General features: G+C 41.4%; 1 protein-coding gene across 1 annotated transcript in view; it reads right to left on the reverse strand.

Annotated features, from left to right (window-relative positions):
- The window catches only part of MAD1L1 (mitotic arrest deficient 1 like 1), a 453,662-nt gene that overhangs the window by 421,433 nt on the left and 11,266 nt on the right, over nt 1-20,963 (reverse strand). The window contains exons 4-9 of the mRNA XM_083711565.1: nt 18,564-18,743; nt 15,833-15,957; nt 13,221-13,302; nt 12,774-12,904; nt 12,350-12,464; nt 11,127-11,188 (exon numbers count right to left, since the gene is read on the reverse strand). Of these exons, the coding sequence (XP_083567691.1) occupies nt 11,127-11,188; nt 12,350-12,464; nt 12,774-12,904; nt 13,221-13,302; nt 15,833-15,957; nt 18,564-18,743 (695 nt within the window). The remainder of the gene's footprint in view (nt 1-11,126; nt 11,189-12,349; nt 12,465-12,773; nt 12,905-13,220; nt 13,303-15,832; nt 15,958-18,563; nt 18,744-20,963) is intronic.

Here is a 20,963-nt window from a genome sequence, read left to right on the forward strand (position 1 = left end):
CAACTAGCATTCAAAGGCAGACTGCCTCTGAATGAAAGGTGCCATTTAGCTAAGCTGGGCAATAGCCATTTATAGATATGTCCTCCATTACTTTGACTAATCCCCCTGTAATCATCCAAGCATCTTATAGCTAAGAAAACTATGGGTTGTGGGAGGTTCTTTTTGAAATGAAAAAAGACCCAAACATTGTAGCCTAGTGATTCATAATCATTTTGGAGACACAAACCCCTTTGAGAATCTGATGAAATCTATGGACACCTCGCCAGAAAAATGCACACAAACACATACACACTTAATTTTGCATGCAATTTATTTTACTGAATTGGAAATATTCTTCCCCACCCCACCCCCAATTCACAGACCCTCTGAACCCCATCAATGGACCCTGGGCTAAGGACCCCTGCTTTGGCCCTTCTTCAGAGAGAAAATGCTTCAACCCCCTGGTGATGTTGGATGCCCTTTTCAAGCTTTAGAAAACTTTACCTGAGAGCAGACAATCACAGCCGTACCCAATACAATATTCCAAATGCTGTTAAATATTTAAGAAGATCACAATATTGACCGTCACATTTTAATCCCTTTTCACAATCCCTAAAATAGTTTTTCCTTTTCTACAGCTACCACATTGAGCCCATGATTTCAGTGAGCTAACTTTCATGACCCCAAGATACATTTCTTGACTTGTTTGTTGTCTTCAGTTCAGGCCCTGTCATGTGAAGTCAGAATCTTCTACCTAAATGTGAATCATTTTGCAGTTACCTACATGGAACCCGATTTGCCTTTCTGTTGCCCATTCACCATTATGGAGCTCTTCAGAAGTTGAGTTTTCTCATGTTTGTGTCATCAACGAACTTGATCACTTCACTGCTTATCCTAATTGCTGATGCAGTGTTACCTTGTTTTCGGAACAGCTTCACTCCCAAACAAATTGGCACCTGAACGCCATAAACCCAGAAGTAATCGTTCTGATATGTGAACGCGTTTCAGCAGCCAAATGTCCAACGCAGCTTCTGGTTGAGTGCAGGAAGATTCTGCAGCCAATTGGAAGCTGCACCTTGGTTTTTGAACAGTTTCGAGAATCAAACAGACTCCCGGAATGGATTAAGTTCGAGAACAAAGGTTCCACTGTAATTTATGGAAATGTTAAATAGCAACAGTCACAGTGCATGTTCCGGAGGAAAGTACACTGCTTATTTCACTCTTTTTCAAGAACTGTCCATTTACTTCTACCCCTCTGCTTCATGCTCTTTAAACGATGGCTGACTGTTCTTTAAACAATCACTGATCCATAAAACACCATGTCTTCTTATCTCATGACTGCTAAGTTTACACAGAAGCCTGTGGTAAAGGACTATTGTCAAAGCTTTTTCGAATTCTAAAGTAAGGTAAAAAGGTAAAGGTAAAGGACCCCTGGACAGTTAAGTCCAGTCCAAGGTGACTATGGGGTTGCGGCGCTGATCTCGCTTTCGGGCCGAGGGAGCCGGCGTTTGTCCACAAACAGCATTCCAGGTCATGTCGCCAGCATGACTAGACTGCTTCTGGTGCATGGAGGACCATGACAAGTGCCAGAGAACACGGACACACCGTTTACCTTCCTGCCACAGCAGTACTTATTTATCTACTTGCACTGGCATGCTTTCAAACTACTAGGTTGGCAGGAGCTGGGACAGAGCAACGGGAACTCACTCCATCGCAGGGATTTGAACTGCCGACTTTCCGATCTAAATTATAACATGTCAACCAGATCTTCCCACCTCTATCTATAAGCTTGTTGACACTCTCAAAGAACTTAAAAAGGTTGGTGATGATCTCTATTCTTACTTACCTAGGGTTGTTTATCTACATGTTTAATAATTCTACCTTCAATAATGCTTTCTAGCAATTCAAGCCAACTGACTTGCAATTTCCTGGCTTCCACTGTAACCCTTTTTTCAATTAGCCCCTAGAACAGGGGTAGTCAATGGCACACCCTTCAGACATTGTTGGACTACAACTCTCATCATCCCTGACAATTGGTCATGTCAACTGGGGTTGATAGAAATTTTTGTCCTCCAACATCTGAAGGGGGCCATATTGGTCACCCCTGCTCGAGAACTTCATCTGGTCACCACTGTTTGACTCAGTTCTTCAGATATCCTCCCTAAAAAAAAGCAGTTCATGCATGGGTGGATGTCCCAACAGTTGCTGCAATGAAGACAGATGCAAGGAGCCACAGTTGAGTGCATGCATGCATAGTAGCAAACAGGAGTTCACTGTTGCATAATGTGTGAAATTGTCCTGGGAAGTATTGTGCCCCAAGAAGGTTAAGTTCAATCCAGCTTGGAGGTGGGGAGTTTGGCTCCAATCTCTACAAAGTTCATCAAAATGCCTTGTTTACAAAAAGGAAAAAAAGAAATGAAGAAGCACCGACTCTTTCATTTTTAACCTTCTAGGTCAGCAGTTTAAAACTTGCTACTAAGAACCATTTCCAGTGTTTCTGCTGAATGTACAAATTCAATCACCTCCAATTTTTGCTTTTAAAACCTAAGTCTTCACAAATTTCAAGAATTCCCCAAATGACCCAGTCCTGTGCCAGCTTTCATGTAGCTTCCTAACTTCAAGGAGAAACGTCTTCCCAGCCTGCAAACCTTTTCCAGTATTTCTCAAAGAGAAGGAAGCCAACAAACCTGCACACTGCACATAGCCAAAAGAACACCAAACAGAGGATCAAATAGTAGGGAAAGAAGCCAGAAGGTGTGAGTGTAAGGTAAATTTACAATTTAAAGCGTTAAGCCAAACCTTTGTATTTCAGAGGTCATTGGTACTTTACTTTAAAAAAATACTTCTGTCAAAGATTATAAATCGGAACACTGCAATAAAGGTGTTTGATAAAATAGCACAATAAAAGAGTGAACCTGCACCATATACACAAGATCAAATCCTTTTAAAGTTTCCATTTATTCGCTACCACCACACCTTGGTTCTATATTCATAGTTACTAAAGCAGATTTGAATCCCCCATAGAACCCATAAACATTTACCAGAGGGGAAAAGGGAAAGAGAATTCCAGACTTCTCCTACAGTGATTGTGCATGCTTGTTTCTGCAGAATGGTTAAATATGTTAATGGTGCCATGAGCAAATCCATATTTTCCAAAGTGGTGTGAACACAACTGAACTACATTCAATTTGATCTACAAGCTATAATCTCTCAGCATCAACTGGCACAAAGAACAGAACTGGGCCCTTAAATTGGGCCCTAGTAAATTCCAATCAATTTCTCAGCACTTAATGGTTACACACACACCAGCACAGAAATGAAATGAAGGACAATTAAATGGAAATAGGGAAACTTAAAATTATAAATTACTCCAAGACTTTGGCAGTTATTGTGTTTGGAGATATGTCAAAAAGAGACAGGCTGAATAAAAATAAGATGTGAGCATTTGAGCCTTCTGACAGCAGCACTCCGTCCTTCTGCTGATTAGCCTCTGCTATTTAAATGATAATTCCACTGTAGTTACATTAGGCATGACTGTTTGCCTAGAAGTGTTTTTTTATGGAAAAAGAGTACACACTGGAACTCTCTTCTTCACAGCATATTGAGCACTCAGGTTCAAGCTATTTGCATTTTTCAAGGGTCACTTCACACTTGCAAGAAAAAAGGGCTACTCTTATTACAGCCCACTTGCTGGAAATAAAGCACAAGAATGTAAGAGCTGCCTTGCTATGCCTGGTCCAGAATTCTGATGTCAACTCTCAGGTGCCTCTGACAAGAAGGACATCAACAGGACTGGCCCTCATGGCTGAATCTCTGGCACTGGTAAATTCAGAGATGTTGTTGTTGTTGTTTAGTCGTTTAGTTGTGTCCGACTCTTCGTGACCCCATGGACCAGAGAACGCCAGGCACCTCTGTCCTCTACTGCCTCCCGCAGTTTGGTCAAACTCATGCTGGTAACCTCGAAAACACTATCCAACCATCTCATCCTCTGTCGCCCCCTTCTCCTTGTGCCCTCCATCTTTCCCAACATCAGGGTCTTTTCCAGGGAGTCTTCTCTTCTCATGAGGTGGCCAAAGTATTGGAGCCTCAGCTTCACAGTCTGTCCTTCCAGTGAGCACTCAGGGCTGATTTCCTTCAGAATGGAGGAATTCAGCTCAAAAATTGTTGTAAAATTGATGAGTGCTAAAATGTCAAAGGAAAGGAAAATATAGAATTACAGCTGTAATTGATTATGTATGAGAAGAAGTGTAAAAAGAAAATAAGTGACTAATTAATTGGTGTGAAGAGTTGCTGAAGAAATTTAAAACAGGGATGCAGAAAAGGGGAGGTAAGGGGAACTCCGAGAAATAAGGTTTAGGAAAAAGAGTTTTTGAAATTATACATGTTTATATGTTCTTGTTTGTTTATGTATGTGTGTTGTTTTGTTTCTAATTTGTGTTGGAAAATTAATAAAAAATATTTTTTTAAAAAAACAGAATGGAGGAATTCAGAATTCAGAGATACTTCCTTTGTATGTTGAGGCTCTGCTTCAGTACAATAGCCATGAGTCAGATGTCAGGAATTGAAACATGACCTGTGGCTGGTTCCAATTTAGAGGATCCTCTGGGCTGCAAGAGGCATCATATCTGAAAGACTGGCTTTCCTGCTACTTGTCCACATATGCATCACGGTTGGCAGAAGAGGCTCTGTTCCTAGTTCCAACCAAACAGCACCAACTTCAGCAATTTATTCAGATTCCTCTTTTGCTCCCCCCCCCCCCCTTCCACTTCAGGGCTGTTGCTTCCTGCAGTTCTTGACAGAGCTTGGGGACATACTTCAGCATGTCAAACTACACTGGTAATAGTTATTACTGAACCTCGCTCCCCGATATCAAGTGATAGCATCAGCTGGAAATACTGCATGGTAGATATGAAGAGCACTGTCAAAATATGGTGGCTGTCCAAACCCCTTTCTCTCAACCTAGTCCACAAACTCTACCTTTATTCCTTCACAGAAGATGATTTAGGTCATAACTAAAAATTATGAAATAGACAAGGCAAGCCCTTATTCTGCAAGTGTTCTGACAAGCGGCAAAAGACAAAAGCAAAGAATAGCTGTGTTCCTCTTTAATATTTATTTTTTCCTTTCTATATTCAGAAAATCCCCACTGTGATGTGACAGCTTGTTTTACATAGGGAAGCTTGTGAACAACCACCATGAAGTTACAATCTTTTTACAGCTCATAAATCACAGCAAACCACTGAAAAATTACAGGGACTATAAAAGTCCTCATATCTTGGAGCTGTCAGCCATCATCACCCTCTTCCTGTTCCTGTATGCCCTGCATAGCCTGGTCAACATCTCAAAAGCCTTCCAACATTCCTTCAATCTAGGCAGTCTTAAAAGCTTCACAGAAAATTCAGAAAATCCAGACAGCGGACTATAGGCAAGTAATTTCTTCAGAACAGAATATTAAAAACATTCACAGCTGGATTGAGAGATGGCAGTTGGTTTAGGAAATTTTAGCTGTCTAGCATAGCATTTTCACAAAACTGACACATGCCAAACTCCAGCTAATAGGCACACTGCACTGCATCTAAAGTTGCTTCCCTCAAATGTGGAAAATCTGAATCAGGTATTGGAAATCCAAACAGATGCGCTTCATAAATGTATTGAATCATAATTAGCTTTTGTCTCATTTATTTATTTATTTATTTATTTATTTTATGGTGTTATTTATTTATGGTGCTTCGGCTTTTTAAAAATATATTTTGCCATTAGTAATCAGGAGAACTGCAAACTTTTAAATGAACCCTGGGATTGCTGCAGATGGAGACTGGGATGCAATTATAACTAAAGTTCATGAGTCACTTAAATATGCCTTAAGAGAAATATATTAAAAAACTAAAAAATTGTCTCTAAGGTACTACTGGATAATTTTTTCATTTTTTCATTTATTTCGACTGCATCAGACCAACACAGCTACCTACCTGAATTAAGAGAAATATGTGACTAGTGAACTGAATGTTGCCATTCTTAAAAAAAGATACCTTTTCTTTATTTCAGAAATTTTTCCTTATTGTATTATTTTTGTTCATATTTTGTTGATATGGAATCTTATCAGAAAAGCAAATAAATAAAATATGGGGGGAAAGAAAAAATGAATGTTGCCATCCTATGCCATGAGAAGCCGCACTTCCCACAAATTGAGTATTTTAAAGGAGTTGAGCAGTTCACTCAAAATATTGAGATTAATACTATAGTTTGTAGAAGGGTGGTGACAGCAGTAGCAGTGGGAAGAAATGCTGTTTTTGCATTTCATTCATTTTGAGTTGTGAGCCACCTAGAGGACACAGTTGATTGGGCAATTTTATTTTATTTTTAAAGTGGCTGCTAAAGACAACTTACTCATGTATCCTAAACATTATACATCATCTTTGGTCATGGCTACTTTTCAATCATTTCTAAACCCCATTAATGTAGTCTGTCTCTGCTTTCTCTGCTCTAGCCACTCAAAACTATGTAACAAAATTCTCCACAAGAACCCCAATCACAGATGACTGGGTAAAAGATCTCTTGGCTCTAGCTAGCCACTGAACAACCTCTCTCGTGATACAGCAAAAAAGGATGAAAGTTCATTTCTTGAACCTTATACTGAATTGGGGGAATCACTACCACCACAAAATCACAACCACCACAGAAGTCCTTTTTCATGCAGCACAGTGGAATTCACTACCACAAAATATAGTGATGGACACCAACTTGGTTGGCTTTAAACGGGGAATAGACAAATCCACAGCTGAGAAGGATGTCAAGGCTACTAGTCATGGCAATTATATTACCTTTAGTAGCAGAAACAGTATGTCTCTGAATACCAGTTGCTGAAGAACACAAGTGGGGAGAGGGTTCCTGAACTCATGTTCGGCTTGTGAGCTTCTCAGAGGCACCATGTTGGCCACTGTGAGATCAGAATGTTGCACAAGGTGGGCCTTTGGCCTGATCCAGAAGTGCTCATCTTGTATTTTTATAGGCCTTAGCAACTGTTTAGTTTATTTTTGTATTAGTAGTTATTTTTATTATTGCTAATAGTAGCAATATTATTAGGATTTCTACCTCCCCCTTCAAACTACCTCCCAGTTTGGCTTACAAAATTCAAGTTTAAATTATTTGAATTTGTAGCTGTAAGGCGTGAAAGTGTGTGCGTGAGATCTCAAACCAGTCAGGTTCTGACATTTTGCCCCCTGCAATAATACTGGCACTTCTGTTTCTGCTGTAAACTTGCATAATGAGCCACATTGTCCATATCATTTGAAGCAAAGCTGGACAAGTTAGGCCAACCTATGCTAATCTAGTGTCCTCCAGATGTGCTGGCTGGGGCTTGAAGTTGTGGGCCATAAAGTTTTCTCAAGGCACCAGGTTGTCAAATGCTCTGTTAGGTCATTACTATTCCTGCAAGGCTGCCTCTCCTGCTGAGCTACTCCTGAGTGCATCAAAACCATGGGCAGGATGGCTGGAATATAGAGTGCACCAGCTCCCTTCTCCAATTGACATTGTTAAGTCAAGAAGTGCAAATGGAAATGTGATTGTAATCTCAGTGGTAGCTGCTGTGATCTTTATCTGCCGAGAAGAATACGAAGGCAACTATAATGACAGAGAATGGATTTCATTTTAACAGCAGGCCTTTTGCTTTATAAAGGGTCATTCACAAAAAAGCACATTAATTCTGCCCCCCCCCTTTAAATAAATGAAACATTCTACCAGCCTCAAAGTCAGGCACCATGGCCACAACTCCTCAGAATGCTGCACCTTCTTCTCTTCCAAAAAAGAGAGAAAGTGATTATAATTGTACATCCTGGCACAACGAAGGCCAGGTTGGCATGAGCGGGGTGGTGGGTGGGGAGAGGCAGGAAAGTTGCACTCTCTTTCACTTGATGTAGCAAAAGCAACAAGACAACATACCATGGACAAAGCCGCACATGATTAATTGCAATTAGGAAGCTTCTTTCACTTGCAGCCAATGTGTGACTGATCCTGAAATCAGTGAACCTAAGAAGATCTCTGCTGGATCATACCAAAGATTTATCAAGACCAGCATTCTGTTCTCACAGTGGCTAACTAGGTGTCCATGAAAAACTCACAAGGAGGATACAAATGCAAGAGTACCCTCCACAAGTCTCACTCCCAGTAAGTATAGTAAAACAAAATTATTTAACATAATAATGCAAGTTTCAGTGTGCCACTGATCTGGGCTGCTGTTACACAAGAAGGAAAACACAAAATGTGGTGATGACACACCACACTTTTCCATCTTCCATGTTGGAACTCAAGGCAGCATAGATAGGATTCTCCCATCTAAGCATTGATCCAATCCAGCTCTGCTAGGCTTCAGCAAAGTTCCCTTCAGACCATGCTCATGGTTTTCTACAGCTAAACATTACTTAAGAAGAGAGATGACAAAACAGGACTTTTTTTCGTCCATTGATTCACATCAGCAAAAATGTACAATTACAGGTTCACAAACATACACAAGTCAGTGCACCATAGAGATAAAACTCTCCAAGACCAGCACAAAACAGTTCACATTCCTTCGAAGGCTAAGCCAGGAAGCTGTTCTCATTGGTCAATTTCCTGCATGATAGGAAGGCTGGCCACCTGTAGATTTTTGTCTTCTCCCCTGGCTGGGTATCAGAGGAAAACACAATGTAGCAAGAAATGGGTTTCCTGGTCCTGTTGGAGGAAATGTGCCATCTAGTGGGTGCTGACTTAATTTGCATTGCAATAAAAAGTAAACGGCCATTAAAATTGTGCATGTTGCATAATTGACCTTTGCAAGAGTAACCCAAGCTGGACGTTGATAAAAGGCAGTAGAAACTACCAGTCAGGAGAAATTTGAGCCTTCCAAGGCCTAGCACCTGTGACATCAAAGCAATTTGCTGAAGACTCAGATTTTATCAGTGAATTTTTTTACTATCCATACCAATACACACAAAGCAACAGTCTTCTCAGACTGTAACCTGAACAGGTAGATCACTGCCACTTTTTTGTTTTGTGAGTAGACCGCAGTCTCTTAGGAGTTGGGACATCCTTGTACTATACCATTCCAACAAGCAACATTCATCCTTATTTGGAAAGCATCAACAATAGCACAGAATACTTTTCCTTAGCTGACTCTGTACACAATGGTAGGAGATCAAAAAAGTGAACACACCCACAAAAACATGTCCCATGGCTTCTTATTTTCTGTATGAGAATCTTGAGGTGCCTGCATATAACTGATTTTTATTTAGTTTGTAGAACCATAGAATTGCAGAATTGGAAGGGACCCCAAGGGTCTTTAGTCTAACCCCTTGAATTGTAGGAATCTCAACTAAATCATACATGGCAGATGGCCACCCAACCTCTGCTTAAAAACCCCAAGGAAGCAGAGTCCACCATAAGACAATACGAGTAGCACCGTAGTATGGTTGATCCCCCCTCCCCAGTACACAACCGAAAAGCAAAGGAAGGACAGCAGACAATAATTTGATTTGGCTCTCTAACAAAGACACCATGTCACCTACTAATATCTTTTGGTTCCAATTACCCATTAAAAGCCTTGTTCATTAGGGCAGGTCACTACATAAGTTGATACTTATCAATTAAGAAGATGGAAACCTCCACTTAGAAGGGTAAAGCCACATTTGGGACCATTATCCTATATTCTGGGATTCCCTTTCCACAGAGATGCCTCCAGCATCCACTTTTATATTTTTAGGACAAACCATATTCTTCTTATTGTAAATTGTTTTAACCGATTTTGATATTGAGTTGTATCCAATGCTAGTCCTACTAAAAGGAGACCTTCTGAAGTTAATGGACAAGCTTAGGTCCATTAATTTCAATGGTTCTCCACTTAGTAGGACTTCATATGTTGGGGGGTGACAGGACTTTATGGTGAAAGGTCAGTAAAAAAAACCCAATTAACTGGTATTAAGAAGAATATTCTGCGATTAGTAAGTGACAATGGTGAAAGAGAACAACGAAATGAAAAGCCACATTTGAGAACAGAAGTAATAAAGCTTATGGTGTATAAGAGGAAGGAGAGAGTGGTCAAGGTGTGTTGTTGTTCAGATGGCTGCAGCTGAACCAACACTCATAGTCCCACAAAGCAGCAAATTTAAACAGATGAGGACCAGAAGGAAGAAATTCAAAGGTCTCTCAGCCTTCTAACAAATCTAAGCAACAAACACCAGGCTAAAATGCAGAAGCCATCTACCAACAAAAAGCTCTATTAGTATTAGCCAAACACCCAAGAACAAAAACATATTAACCCAAGACCAAGAAAGCATCTTGGGGAGAGCATTCCATAATGGGGGTGGGAGCTACTGCAGGACTAGTAGAAAATTTAGTCACAAAAAAGTAGTAAATGCAACTCCTTGAACATCAGATAATTGTCACAGAAAATACTTCCACTTCACCAGGAGTCAAGCAAAACATCTAGAGCTAAGAACTAAACTAAACTATGGCAAATGAAGAAGAAGAAGAAGAAGAAGAAGAAGAAGAAGAAGAAGAAGAGGAGGAGTTTGGATTTGATATCCCGCCTTTCACTCCCCTTCAGGAGTCTCAAAGCGGCTAACAACCTCCTTTCCCTTCCTCCCCCACAACAAACACTCTGTGGGGTGAGTGGGGCTGAGAGACTTCACAGAAGTGTGACTGGCCCAAGGTCACCCAGCAGCTGCATGTGGAGGAGCGGAGACACGAACCCGGTTCCCCAGATTATGTGACTGCCGCTCTTAACCACTACACCACACTGGCTGGTAGATTAATCAACAACTCAAAAAGGCATGGTAAAGTCTTTGCTTGTTTGATTCCTTATTTATGTGCAGGTGCATGGTGCCTTGCCCCACGACTTCCCCTTCCTTTGTGACAAGTTCCCCAGGCTTGTTTCGAACCGTTTTGAATTGTGTTTTATAATGAATACTGCATTTACTCTCCTTTTTGTATATTTGTGGTAGATTAATTGAAAGACCAGTGAATTTTCAGAGACATCCTACATTAAACAAAGCACGAATCTGCCTTAAAAAAAATAGGTTTCTTATAGTGAAAAGAAGGAATAATGGACTATCCTAAAATGTCCTGCACAAACAAGAACATTGGTGCTCAGATTGTTACTGTCAGTTTCTACTTACTTGATATCTAAGCCAGTGCTCTGGTCCAGTTTCTCCCAAGTATTCAGCTTTCCCTGAAGTCTCTGAAACAAGTAACAAAAGAATTTGAATTAAAACAAAAACCAAAACATCTATATCTGAACATCTGCAGTGTTAAAAATTTAAATTCATCCCTCTTAGGTTTAGTAATTTGTTTTTAAAAATATTTATCAACACATACCAAAACTATACTACCTAAGCATAAATAGAAGAGTTTGGATTTGATATCCCGCTTTATCACTACCCGAAGGAGTCTTAAAGCGGCTAACATTCTCCTTTCCCTTCCTCCCCCACAACAAACACTCTGTGAGGTGAGTGGGGCTGAGAGACTTCAGAGAAGTGTGACTGGCCCAAGGTCACCCAGCAGCTGCATGTGGAGGAGCGGGGAATAGAACCCAGTTCACCAGATTACGAGTCCACCGCTCTTAACCACTACACCACACTGGCTCTCAATAGCACATACTGTACTTGGCAACAATCTACCCCTCGCTTGCTTGTTTTGCAAAACTTGTTATGGTAAGTGCATGCCAAAACATGTTACAATTGTAGCGGGAAAGGGTAAGAGGGTAAAATGTCCCAAACTTGAATACAATTTATTTGTACCGCAAGTAGCATTGTGTGAGAAATTAATAGTGAAATTCTGTTCTACAGCACCTATCTTTGATCCTATATTAATTAAGTTATCCATATTCCCAACATCTCAAGTCAGCTGTGCTTGCTAGCTCTGGTTCTTCCTTCAAGAGAATTTACCTCCGGTCTCTATTTCCTTCTAGTCCAGGCAACTGAATAGACTGGATTTGCAATAATTAACAACACCACTGCAGCTCGAGGCTCAAACAACTATTTTCACACCAAGACAAAAAAGCAATGTATTGATCCCATACTGTGTTTAGTCCCATGCATAGCAATTACAACCCAAATGTAAACAGAAGCCTTTAAATGTCCATCAAGTGCTACTGTCCCTGTTCAACTCTTGTATTCCAGAAGACAATGCAGGCAGGCTTAAAACAGAAGCTGCCACCATGGAGATCAGAGCTTTTCACAGATTTTTTTTTAAACACAAACACAATACTAATTCTTACATTAGCCTAACAGGCCTAGAGATCTGACAGATGCTACCTCTATGTTCTTATTAGAAAAATAATTTGCAACTAGGGGCAGAAGGACCAACCCCACCTATACAGGTTGCGTTACTGTGACCTTACCTCCTTCTCCAATTCCAAGGCTACCATTTCTGCCTGGACCTTTTCATAGCGCACTAGTTTCCTCTGGAGACCTTCTACCTCCTCTTTGAGCAATCCATTGTTTTCTTTTATTTCCCTGGGGAAAGAAGGGGAAACACACTATTAAGATATTAACACTAGTTGCTTTTTGCAAAGCAAATGTCAACCCATTTTTTATTCTTTATTAAATGTAACAACTACAATGCTGCAGAGCCAAAATGAGCACACAGCTATAATGCAGGTGTAGAGAAAGAGGACTGTTGAGAATCAGTTGTGAATACTGAAGACAGGGCATCAAGATCGGAAAAGGGGAGTTTACAGCCTCAGTGCAGAAGCTGCCACAGGTGGGCAGGAGCAAGTGAAAGGTGCACATCTTTCCCACTGTGCACAACTGCTGTCCTCTGACCTAAGGTAAGCATTCTCCTCCCTGAGCTCCCGCAGCTCCCGCTCCATTTTGGGAAATTGTGCCAACTCCATCTTCATGTTCTTCACAATTAAAGCATCTTGTTCTTGCAACGCGAGCTTTTGCTCCAGGTCCTGGAAAGTAAAGGACCAAGAGAACCATCAGAAAGGCTAAGTTAGAAGACATGACATGTGTGAAATCTCTGCAGTCATTTTAACATTAACTTCACTGTTAATCCAAACAAACAATACATGATTGCAAGTGCCTTTTGTGGCCAGTTTGGTACAAATTAAATGTTTTGTGCAACTTTTGTTTCCATGAAGAGTTTCCATGATTTCTGTTTATATTTTTCAGTCACAAGGTGGTAATAGAGGGGTTCTGAGCTTTCCTAAGAATAGTTTTGTAGAGTAAAGAGATAACTTCACACTGTTAAAAAGGAGAAGCTCTCACCTGAACTTTCTGCTCCTTCTCAGCAATCAGTGCTTCCTTTGCATGCAGAGACTGAATTTGTTGACTGGCCTCTCTCCATTTTCTATTGTATGTGGACATAAAGATATGTATTTAAAACAAAGAGGAACATTTGAAAGCACAAAAACATACCTTGGAAGCATCCTGTTCATCATCCATCCATGGTTATGCTTCACTACATGCTGAACAAAACTGTTACACATGCTTGCAAAAGCTATTTCTTAATTTTTACAATTTTAAGTCAAGTTTACTTCCCCCATCAAAATCTCTCCTGAGTCAACAATTATGTTTATATGTGCCTACCTCTGAAAGACAGACAGGAATTTCTAGCCATGGTGGGTAATCATGTATCTCATTACTAGGCAGAGGGTATATAAATCACAATAGTGACATAGAGAAGATACAAGACATATGAGTCACTTATAGAACCATTCCCACTAGAAGCAAAACATTTTGAAGTTGCTATAAGCAAAGTGCTTTGTAGCCTGGCATTGGTTTCAACAGCATTGCTGGGAAGCAAACAAGCAGGCTGTGATGGAGACAGTCATCCCACTCATCTCTAGAATTGATTAGGTCTATCCACCTGGCACCAAGTCTTGTCAGGTTTAACTGCTTTTGGTGCTTCATTTGTCTATTTTGACTTAATCTACAGCTTTTAAGAAAAGTTTTTCAATGACTTTTATCATTTTTGCAACATTTATAGTTTTGTAGTGTTTAGTATGTGTGCAATTTGTAAATACTGTAAAACATTTATATACTACTCTTCACCATATTGTGTTATTAAGAGGCAAATTATTTAAAAACAATAAAAAGAAATAAATACTGTTAGAATTCAACATTCTGTTATGGTAAGCATCCTGTCAGCACAAGCATTGTGGCTTGCCAGATAGAATCAAAGAACCCCCTCCTGCCCCTCATACACCGTTCTCCTGACAAACACACACCTCCAGTCAATTTCAGAGCATGCCAGTAGAGAGAGGAAGGGAAAACCCTGATGCACAAGTGAAAACCTTAACCAGGGCTTGCACTGATGGGACTTGTTAGTTAACTCCCATCCATTGTCTCTGCCTCAAGAGGTTTCATTTTTTAACCATACTAGCTAATAGGCCTTGACAAACCTTGCCAAATCCTTTCTAAAAGCTTGTGCCCATCAACAGAAATACTTCCTGGTGTCTATTTTGAACCCACTGTCAACCACTCACCATTGGATTGCACCTGTCCTGCAGCACTTTACTTATTCACTTCCAGACCATTCATCACCACAATGGGCAAAAGATTCCTGCACTGCAGGAGGTGGGACTAGATGGCCCTTGGAGTCCCTTCCAACTTGACAATTCTATGATATGCACATTAGATCTCTTGGTCACATTAAACTTCCACTTCAATGTGTTCTCCTGTCTATCCTGTCATGCTCAAGGAGTCCCAAGTAACCAAGAGACATGGGTATTGCCTGTCTCCAAAGCAGTGTCCAACCTACAGGTCTGTTCTTCCCTTCATACTGGGTTCCCATCCCAAAGACAATCACATTGCAAAGGGCCTGTCCAGAATTCATTAGGGAAGAGACTTCATTCTCCCCCACTACAGTCGTACCTTGGTTCTCGAACACCTTGTGACTTGAACTTTTTGGCTCCCAAACGCTGCAAACCCAGAAGTAAGTGTTCCAGTTTGCAAACTTTTTTTGGAAGCTGAACATCCAACGGGGCTTCTGCAGCTTCCGATTGAATGCAGCCAATCGGAAACCGCACCTTGGTTTTCGAATGTTTTCAGAAGTCGAATGGACTTCCGGAACAGATTCAGTTCAAGAACCAAGGTACGACTGTATAGCTCTATCTCCTTGCTGAAGCATGGGCTATTGCCCTCTTAGTACACACTGCTGTACTGAAACAGCAAGGACATATTCAGAGACCAAATGCAACCCAATACACCAGTGGCATTTTGCCAGTATTTTCCAAAAACTGCTATCATGATACCATTGCTTGTAATGCAATCCTATATTCAGAGGTAAGTCTCACTGAATTCAATAGTAATTAAGCATCCATCTGATTGTAGCTGCGGACATCTTTTTTCCTTTGCAGAAAATTTAGACTATGCACTGAATATTCTTACCCAAGTAACAAATCCCGCAAATCACTTGTTATTTCCGTACTCCAATTATTTGGCCACCAAACAACTCATGTTGTTATTACATAAATGCTGCTTCAAAAGTTATGCCCAAAATCAGTGTTACAACACAGAACTGAGGGGAGGAATTATAACCAACCCTGCCTCATCAATGATAGTTACAGGTTTTAATAAAAGACTGAAAAGTTAATTAGCCTCCTCCAATCCTCAGTGTTTTCCCATCTCCTGCACAAGAGAAATGGGAAATATTTTAAGATTTATTTATTTATTTTCCATAAAATTACTTTATCTACTTTTTATTTTGTTATTTCCCCCACTCCCCATTTATCAAGTTTTCAGCAGTACACATCCTGATCAAAGAAGCTCTTTGAACAGCAAAAATCAAAAGCTGTTGAAACTTTCCCTTCCTGAGTGACACCAGCTGCCAAAGACTAAAGGTTTTATTTCCTGGCAGTTGTTAATCCCCTACTCACTTTTGTAGTACATCCAGCTGTTCAGTCAGCTCCTGCTTCTGCGATTCACAGGTTTTCATTTTCATCTCCTGATTTGTTAAGTTCCACTGCAACTCCGATATCTTTCCTTTCAACACACTAATTGTCTGAGAGAGAAAGAATGAATACACAAATATATGGTTGGACCTAGATGTCAAGGACAATGAACCACCTCTGATCAAACACTACTGATTAAATGTGAAGAACCAATAATACATGAAATCAGACCTTTAAAAAGTTACCTCAGAAAGGCAAAAGCAACTCTTTGCTCTCTTATCTGTCACCCTAATTGTCACCACCCATTAAGCAAGTAACTTCACGCTGGCATGCAAATAGCAAGTTTCAAAGTTAGAATGTCTATCTACACTAGGATGCATCAGAGGGATGCAAATTGTTCCATCAGCACCTTATGAATATTTTCTCTGCAGTGGAATTTCAAAACTGCATCAATTTTCCCAACAGACAAGTAACAATGGCAGTGTTAACTTTTCAATAAAGTTGTACAATTCAGAGTTACCAGAACTAGGTTAGATGCAGGGGGGAAAGGACATCAGCTTATCATTAGGCTATTGCTTGATTATAAAAATAACAATTACTTAGTCCAGTCTTCACCAATCTGGGGTCCTCCTGATTTTTTGAATTCCAACTCCCAGCAGCCCCAGTCAGCATAGCCATCCAGAACTTGTGGAAGGCACAGGTTGGCAAAGACTAACTTAGTCACTCTTATGAACGATCACTTCTTGTGCCTTGAATGTCTCTCCTCTCTTGCCCTCTTCCATATTCTATGCCTACACAGCCCTTTTCTCCAAGATTAGCTCTTGTACTAAATTTATGACATTATAATTTCCTAAATATTCAGTTAGGTATGCACACTCTTGGGAGGGACATCACAGTTTCAGAAACAGCTGCTGCGTTAAAAATTACACAGAACAGATCATATTGGAGATGCCAGAAAAAAACAGAAATAATTTGGCCCTAAAATCTCGCTGCAGTGACTGATACCACAGCAGTAACTGACCAAGAATAACCTAAACTACTCATTACTTCCTGGGGCCCTATTGTATTATTATGCCCTTCACTACACCTCCCAATTACCTTACTGCTGTTTGATAACAATGCAAAATCCATATTCCCTTGCTACCTTTGAGAGCAGCAGATACCCAACTGGTTTGAGGCCGGCATTAAGGACACGGAGCCTGTTAAGGCCACGAAGTAAGAGTCTCTTGTGAACTACAAGTGTGCACCCTGCAGGGAGACACTTGCTGCACTGAGAAAAGCAAGGAGTGATGCCCAGCAGATTGCCAATGTGTCCATGACTACTGGCTAAAGCAGCAATACTCACAAAATATGCAAAGACTAGAAGGCTTTGGACCTACAGGCAGAAAAACTGCACCACTCAAAACCTTGTCTGCAGAGATCATAAGAGATTGCAGCAAGCAGATGAAGTAACAGGCAGAGCACTATCAAAAACTGTACTCAAACACAGTCTCTGACACAGCAATCAACAGTATCCAGACTCTGCCTGCCTTGGAACAGCTGGATGTCCCTCCCCCACTTAATGAGCTGAAGAATGCCATCAACTCCCAGGCATGTGGTAAAGCCCCAGGACAGGACAGAATTCCAACAGAAGTGCTGAAAGCCAGCCTCAACTCCTCCCTCATGACGCACCTCCACAGCCTTCTCTTGCAGTGCTGGGAAGCAGGATCTGTGCCACAAGACATGTGCGAATCCAGCATTGTTACCCTTTATAAGAACAAAGGTGACTGCCATGACTGTAGTAACTACCATGGAATCCCACTGCTGAGTACTGTGGGAAAAGCCTTCGCCCGTGCAGTTCTCAACAGATTACAGTCACTCACTGGCAGGGTCTATCCCGAGTCACAATGCAGCTTTAGAGCTCAGAGGTCAACAATCAACATCATTTTCTCATTGCACCAGCTGCAGGAGACATGCTGAAAGCAGACACCACTTATACACCTCCTTCATAGACAACATTGACCACGTCATATGGGAATTCCTTACAGACGACTGCAGTGCTTGGAGACAATCAGTCATATCATGTATCCACATCAGTGACCAGAGGAGAAATTACCACTGGGAGGAGCACAGAGAGAAGAAACAGCATGGTGCATCCGTAGAAGCAATACCAGACACCTTCATCTGCCCCAGCTGCAATAAAACATGTCTCACCCGTATTGGTTTCTACAGCCACAGCAGGCACCATAGCTGTCCAATGGTTTGACTTTACATCTGATGCTGCACACTTCCACTGTATCTCAAAACAGACAAGATACCAACATCAACAATGCAAAATTCAGATTCCTTTGCCATCTTGGCTTTGAAAAATGCTTCCTCTAGAAAGCCTTTCCCAACCTGGTGCCCTCTAGTTGTTTCTCGACTACAACTCCCATCATTCCTGACCATTAATCCTGCTTGCTGGGGCTGAGAGACATTTGAACCCAGCAACATCTAGAAAGCACCAGGCTGAGGAAGACTTTTGTAGAAACACTTCAATATTTATCAATACCCACATTCTCCTTCAAACATAAACACCATTATCATCCATTAAGAAATTGAGTACTATGAGCAGAATGTGCGTATCACCATTCCACTGTGCATCACAACTGCTGCAACAAAGCTATTTATTAATATTCATGGACGATTGGAAAGTACATATAGTATGGAATCAAATAATAAACTGCTTTTTTCTTACTTCATTAGCTTCAGCAAGCTTGTTCTCCTTCTCCTGCAACTTCCTATTCAGAGACTCTGTGTGCTTCTGACAGGATTTGTTAATCTCAATTTGTTCTTGAAGCTTATTTTCGGTCTCAGTTTCTCTTTCCTGACACTGCTTTATACGCTTGAGGAGCTCTTTGTTATGGTCAGCCTCCCGCTAGAAAGAGAGGAAAAACAGAAAAAAACTTCAAAGAACCTTGCATCAAATAACTACAGTAATATATTGCTGGCATCTCCACCAAGCAAAGTCTTCCCAAGCCTTTTCATCCATTTCACTAGTGAAATAGAACCTTTGTGAACTTAGTGGACAGTCTCCATGCAACCTATTTCTATTCTGCAGCCACTGAACATGTCTGACACTTTACAGATTTTCTCCCCTCCCGAATTACAGCATTGGCACAGGACAGAGTTGAAATTTTAGAATTTGATCAATGTTGGCTTTGGTTTTTAAAATTATTGCTTTTTAATCCATCCTGGTTATGAATGTCTAGTGCATCACAGAAGTACCATATTTTTCGCCCTATAGGACGCACTTTTTCCCCTCCAAAAATGAAGGGGAAATGTGTGTGCGTCCTATGGGGCGAATGCAGGCTTTCGCTGAAGCCTGGAGAGCGAGAGGCGTTGGTGCGCACCAACACCTCTCGCTCTCCATGCTCCAGGAAGCTATCTGCAAGACTTGTGTGCCCGAGGGAACTCCCCCCCAGGCACGCAAGGCTTGCGGGCGGCAGCCTGCAGCGCAGAGCAAGGGGCGCCCTTTGGAGGACGCCGCGTGCTTCGCGCAGGTGTCCGCAAGCCTTGCGCGCCCGGGGGGAACTCCCCCCGGGTGCGCATGGCTTGCGGGCGGCAGCCGGCAGCGCGGAGCATGGGGCGCCCCTTGGAGGACGCCCCGTGCTTCGCGCAGGTATCCGCAGCCTGCCGCCCGGCGGGCGGGGCGCCCTGAAGCAGAGCACCCCGCGCGCCGGACAGACATCCGCAGCGTGGGGAGCCCTGCAGGAGTTCCCCGCAGGGCTCCCCACCCTGCGGATAGCAGCCTGCCGCCCGGCGGGCAGGGCGCCCTGAAGCAGAGCGCCCCGCGCGCCGGACAGACATCGGCCAGCCCCACAAGCTCGGGGGACAGCGGGGAGGTGCAGCGCCGCCATCCCCCTGTTCCCCGACCTGGTTTGGGGGGGGGGGGGAATAAAGGAAAAAAAATTTCCTTTATTTCCCCCCCCCCCAAAAAAAGTAGGTGCGTCCTATGGGACGGAGCGTCCTATGGGACGAAAAATACGGTAATCTTTGGGGCATGGCTGCACCATATGTTTTCAACAGATGTTGAATCAAAATGTTTACAATAAATTGGAGGCAAATGGGATATTCATATATTGTCAGACTTGACAGCATGGCTTGCACTGCTCAAAGACACGGTGCTCACAAGCGCATCAGTCTGAACAGGGTTTTGGTTTATAGCACGAGCTTCATTTTTTAAAAAAAGATATTTATTGAAATTTTCCAAGAAAAAAGAAAGAAAAAAGAAAAAGGTACAAAAAAAGAAAAAAAGACAAAAAAGTAGAAAAAGATTTAAAAAACAAAAAAACCAATCAATTACAAACCTTATTTTCAATAACTTATTTCCATGACTTCCCCATGCCTCCCCTCCTTGCATTCCAATTCCAATTTTTTGTTCAACAAGTTCTTATCCATATTTTTTTAACCTTATTATATTTAATTCATTATTATATTTCGTTCATTTTATATAACCAATTTTGACTTATAAGCATCACTCTTGAAATCTTTTTCTAAGGTTGACCTCAATTCCCTTCCACGAATTCCCCAATTTTTATACTGATAACAAACCCCCACAAGAAAAACTAAAAACATGATATAATTGTATACCCTTTGGATTCCCAATCCTCACCCCCCCCCCTTTCCCGGTTTTGATCCCCAACAAATGTTCATCAATCCAACTGCTATCAGCCTGGAGATCTCACGTCTGAGGCCCTTAATTCTCTCTCAGTTCCTCTCTGCTGGTTTTTTTGATAGTCCTTTATATTAGACACCAAGTCTCAGAGAAGCTCTGTCCCCATAATGTCCATTTTTCTTCCAGCCAAACCTCCATATTTAGGAATGGAGCCCAAATCTTGTATATTACTTTTTTTGAGTCCAAATGTCCCAAAAGCTCCAACTTCCACCGTGGTCAAATTTGTAATCCATAGGTCTTCAGATCCCCACATAAGGAGATCTCTCAATTCTTCATTCTTCGATTCAAACTAGATTTTCATCCTCCAGATCTTATTTTCCTTTACATCCATCTTAACAGGCTTCTGGCTCTCCTTAATCTTCCGCAGCATTATAGCTCCTGCTTCCTTTCCCTCCAGATCATCATACATCTCTTTTTCCA

Source organism: Podarcis gaigeae (assembly GCF_964106915.1).
Source record: "Podarcis gaigeae genome assembly, chromosome: 14".
In the NCBI taxonomy this organism is placed as follows: domain Eukaryota; kingdom Metazoa; phylum Chordata; class Lepidosauria; order Squamata; family Lacertidae; genus Podarcis; species Podarcis gaigeae.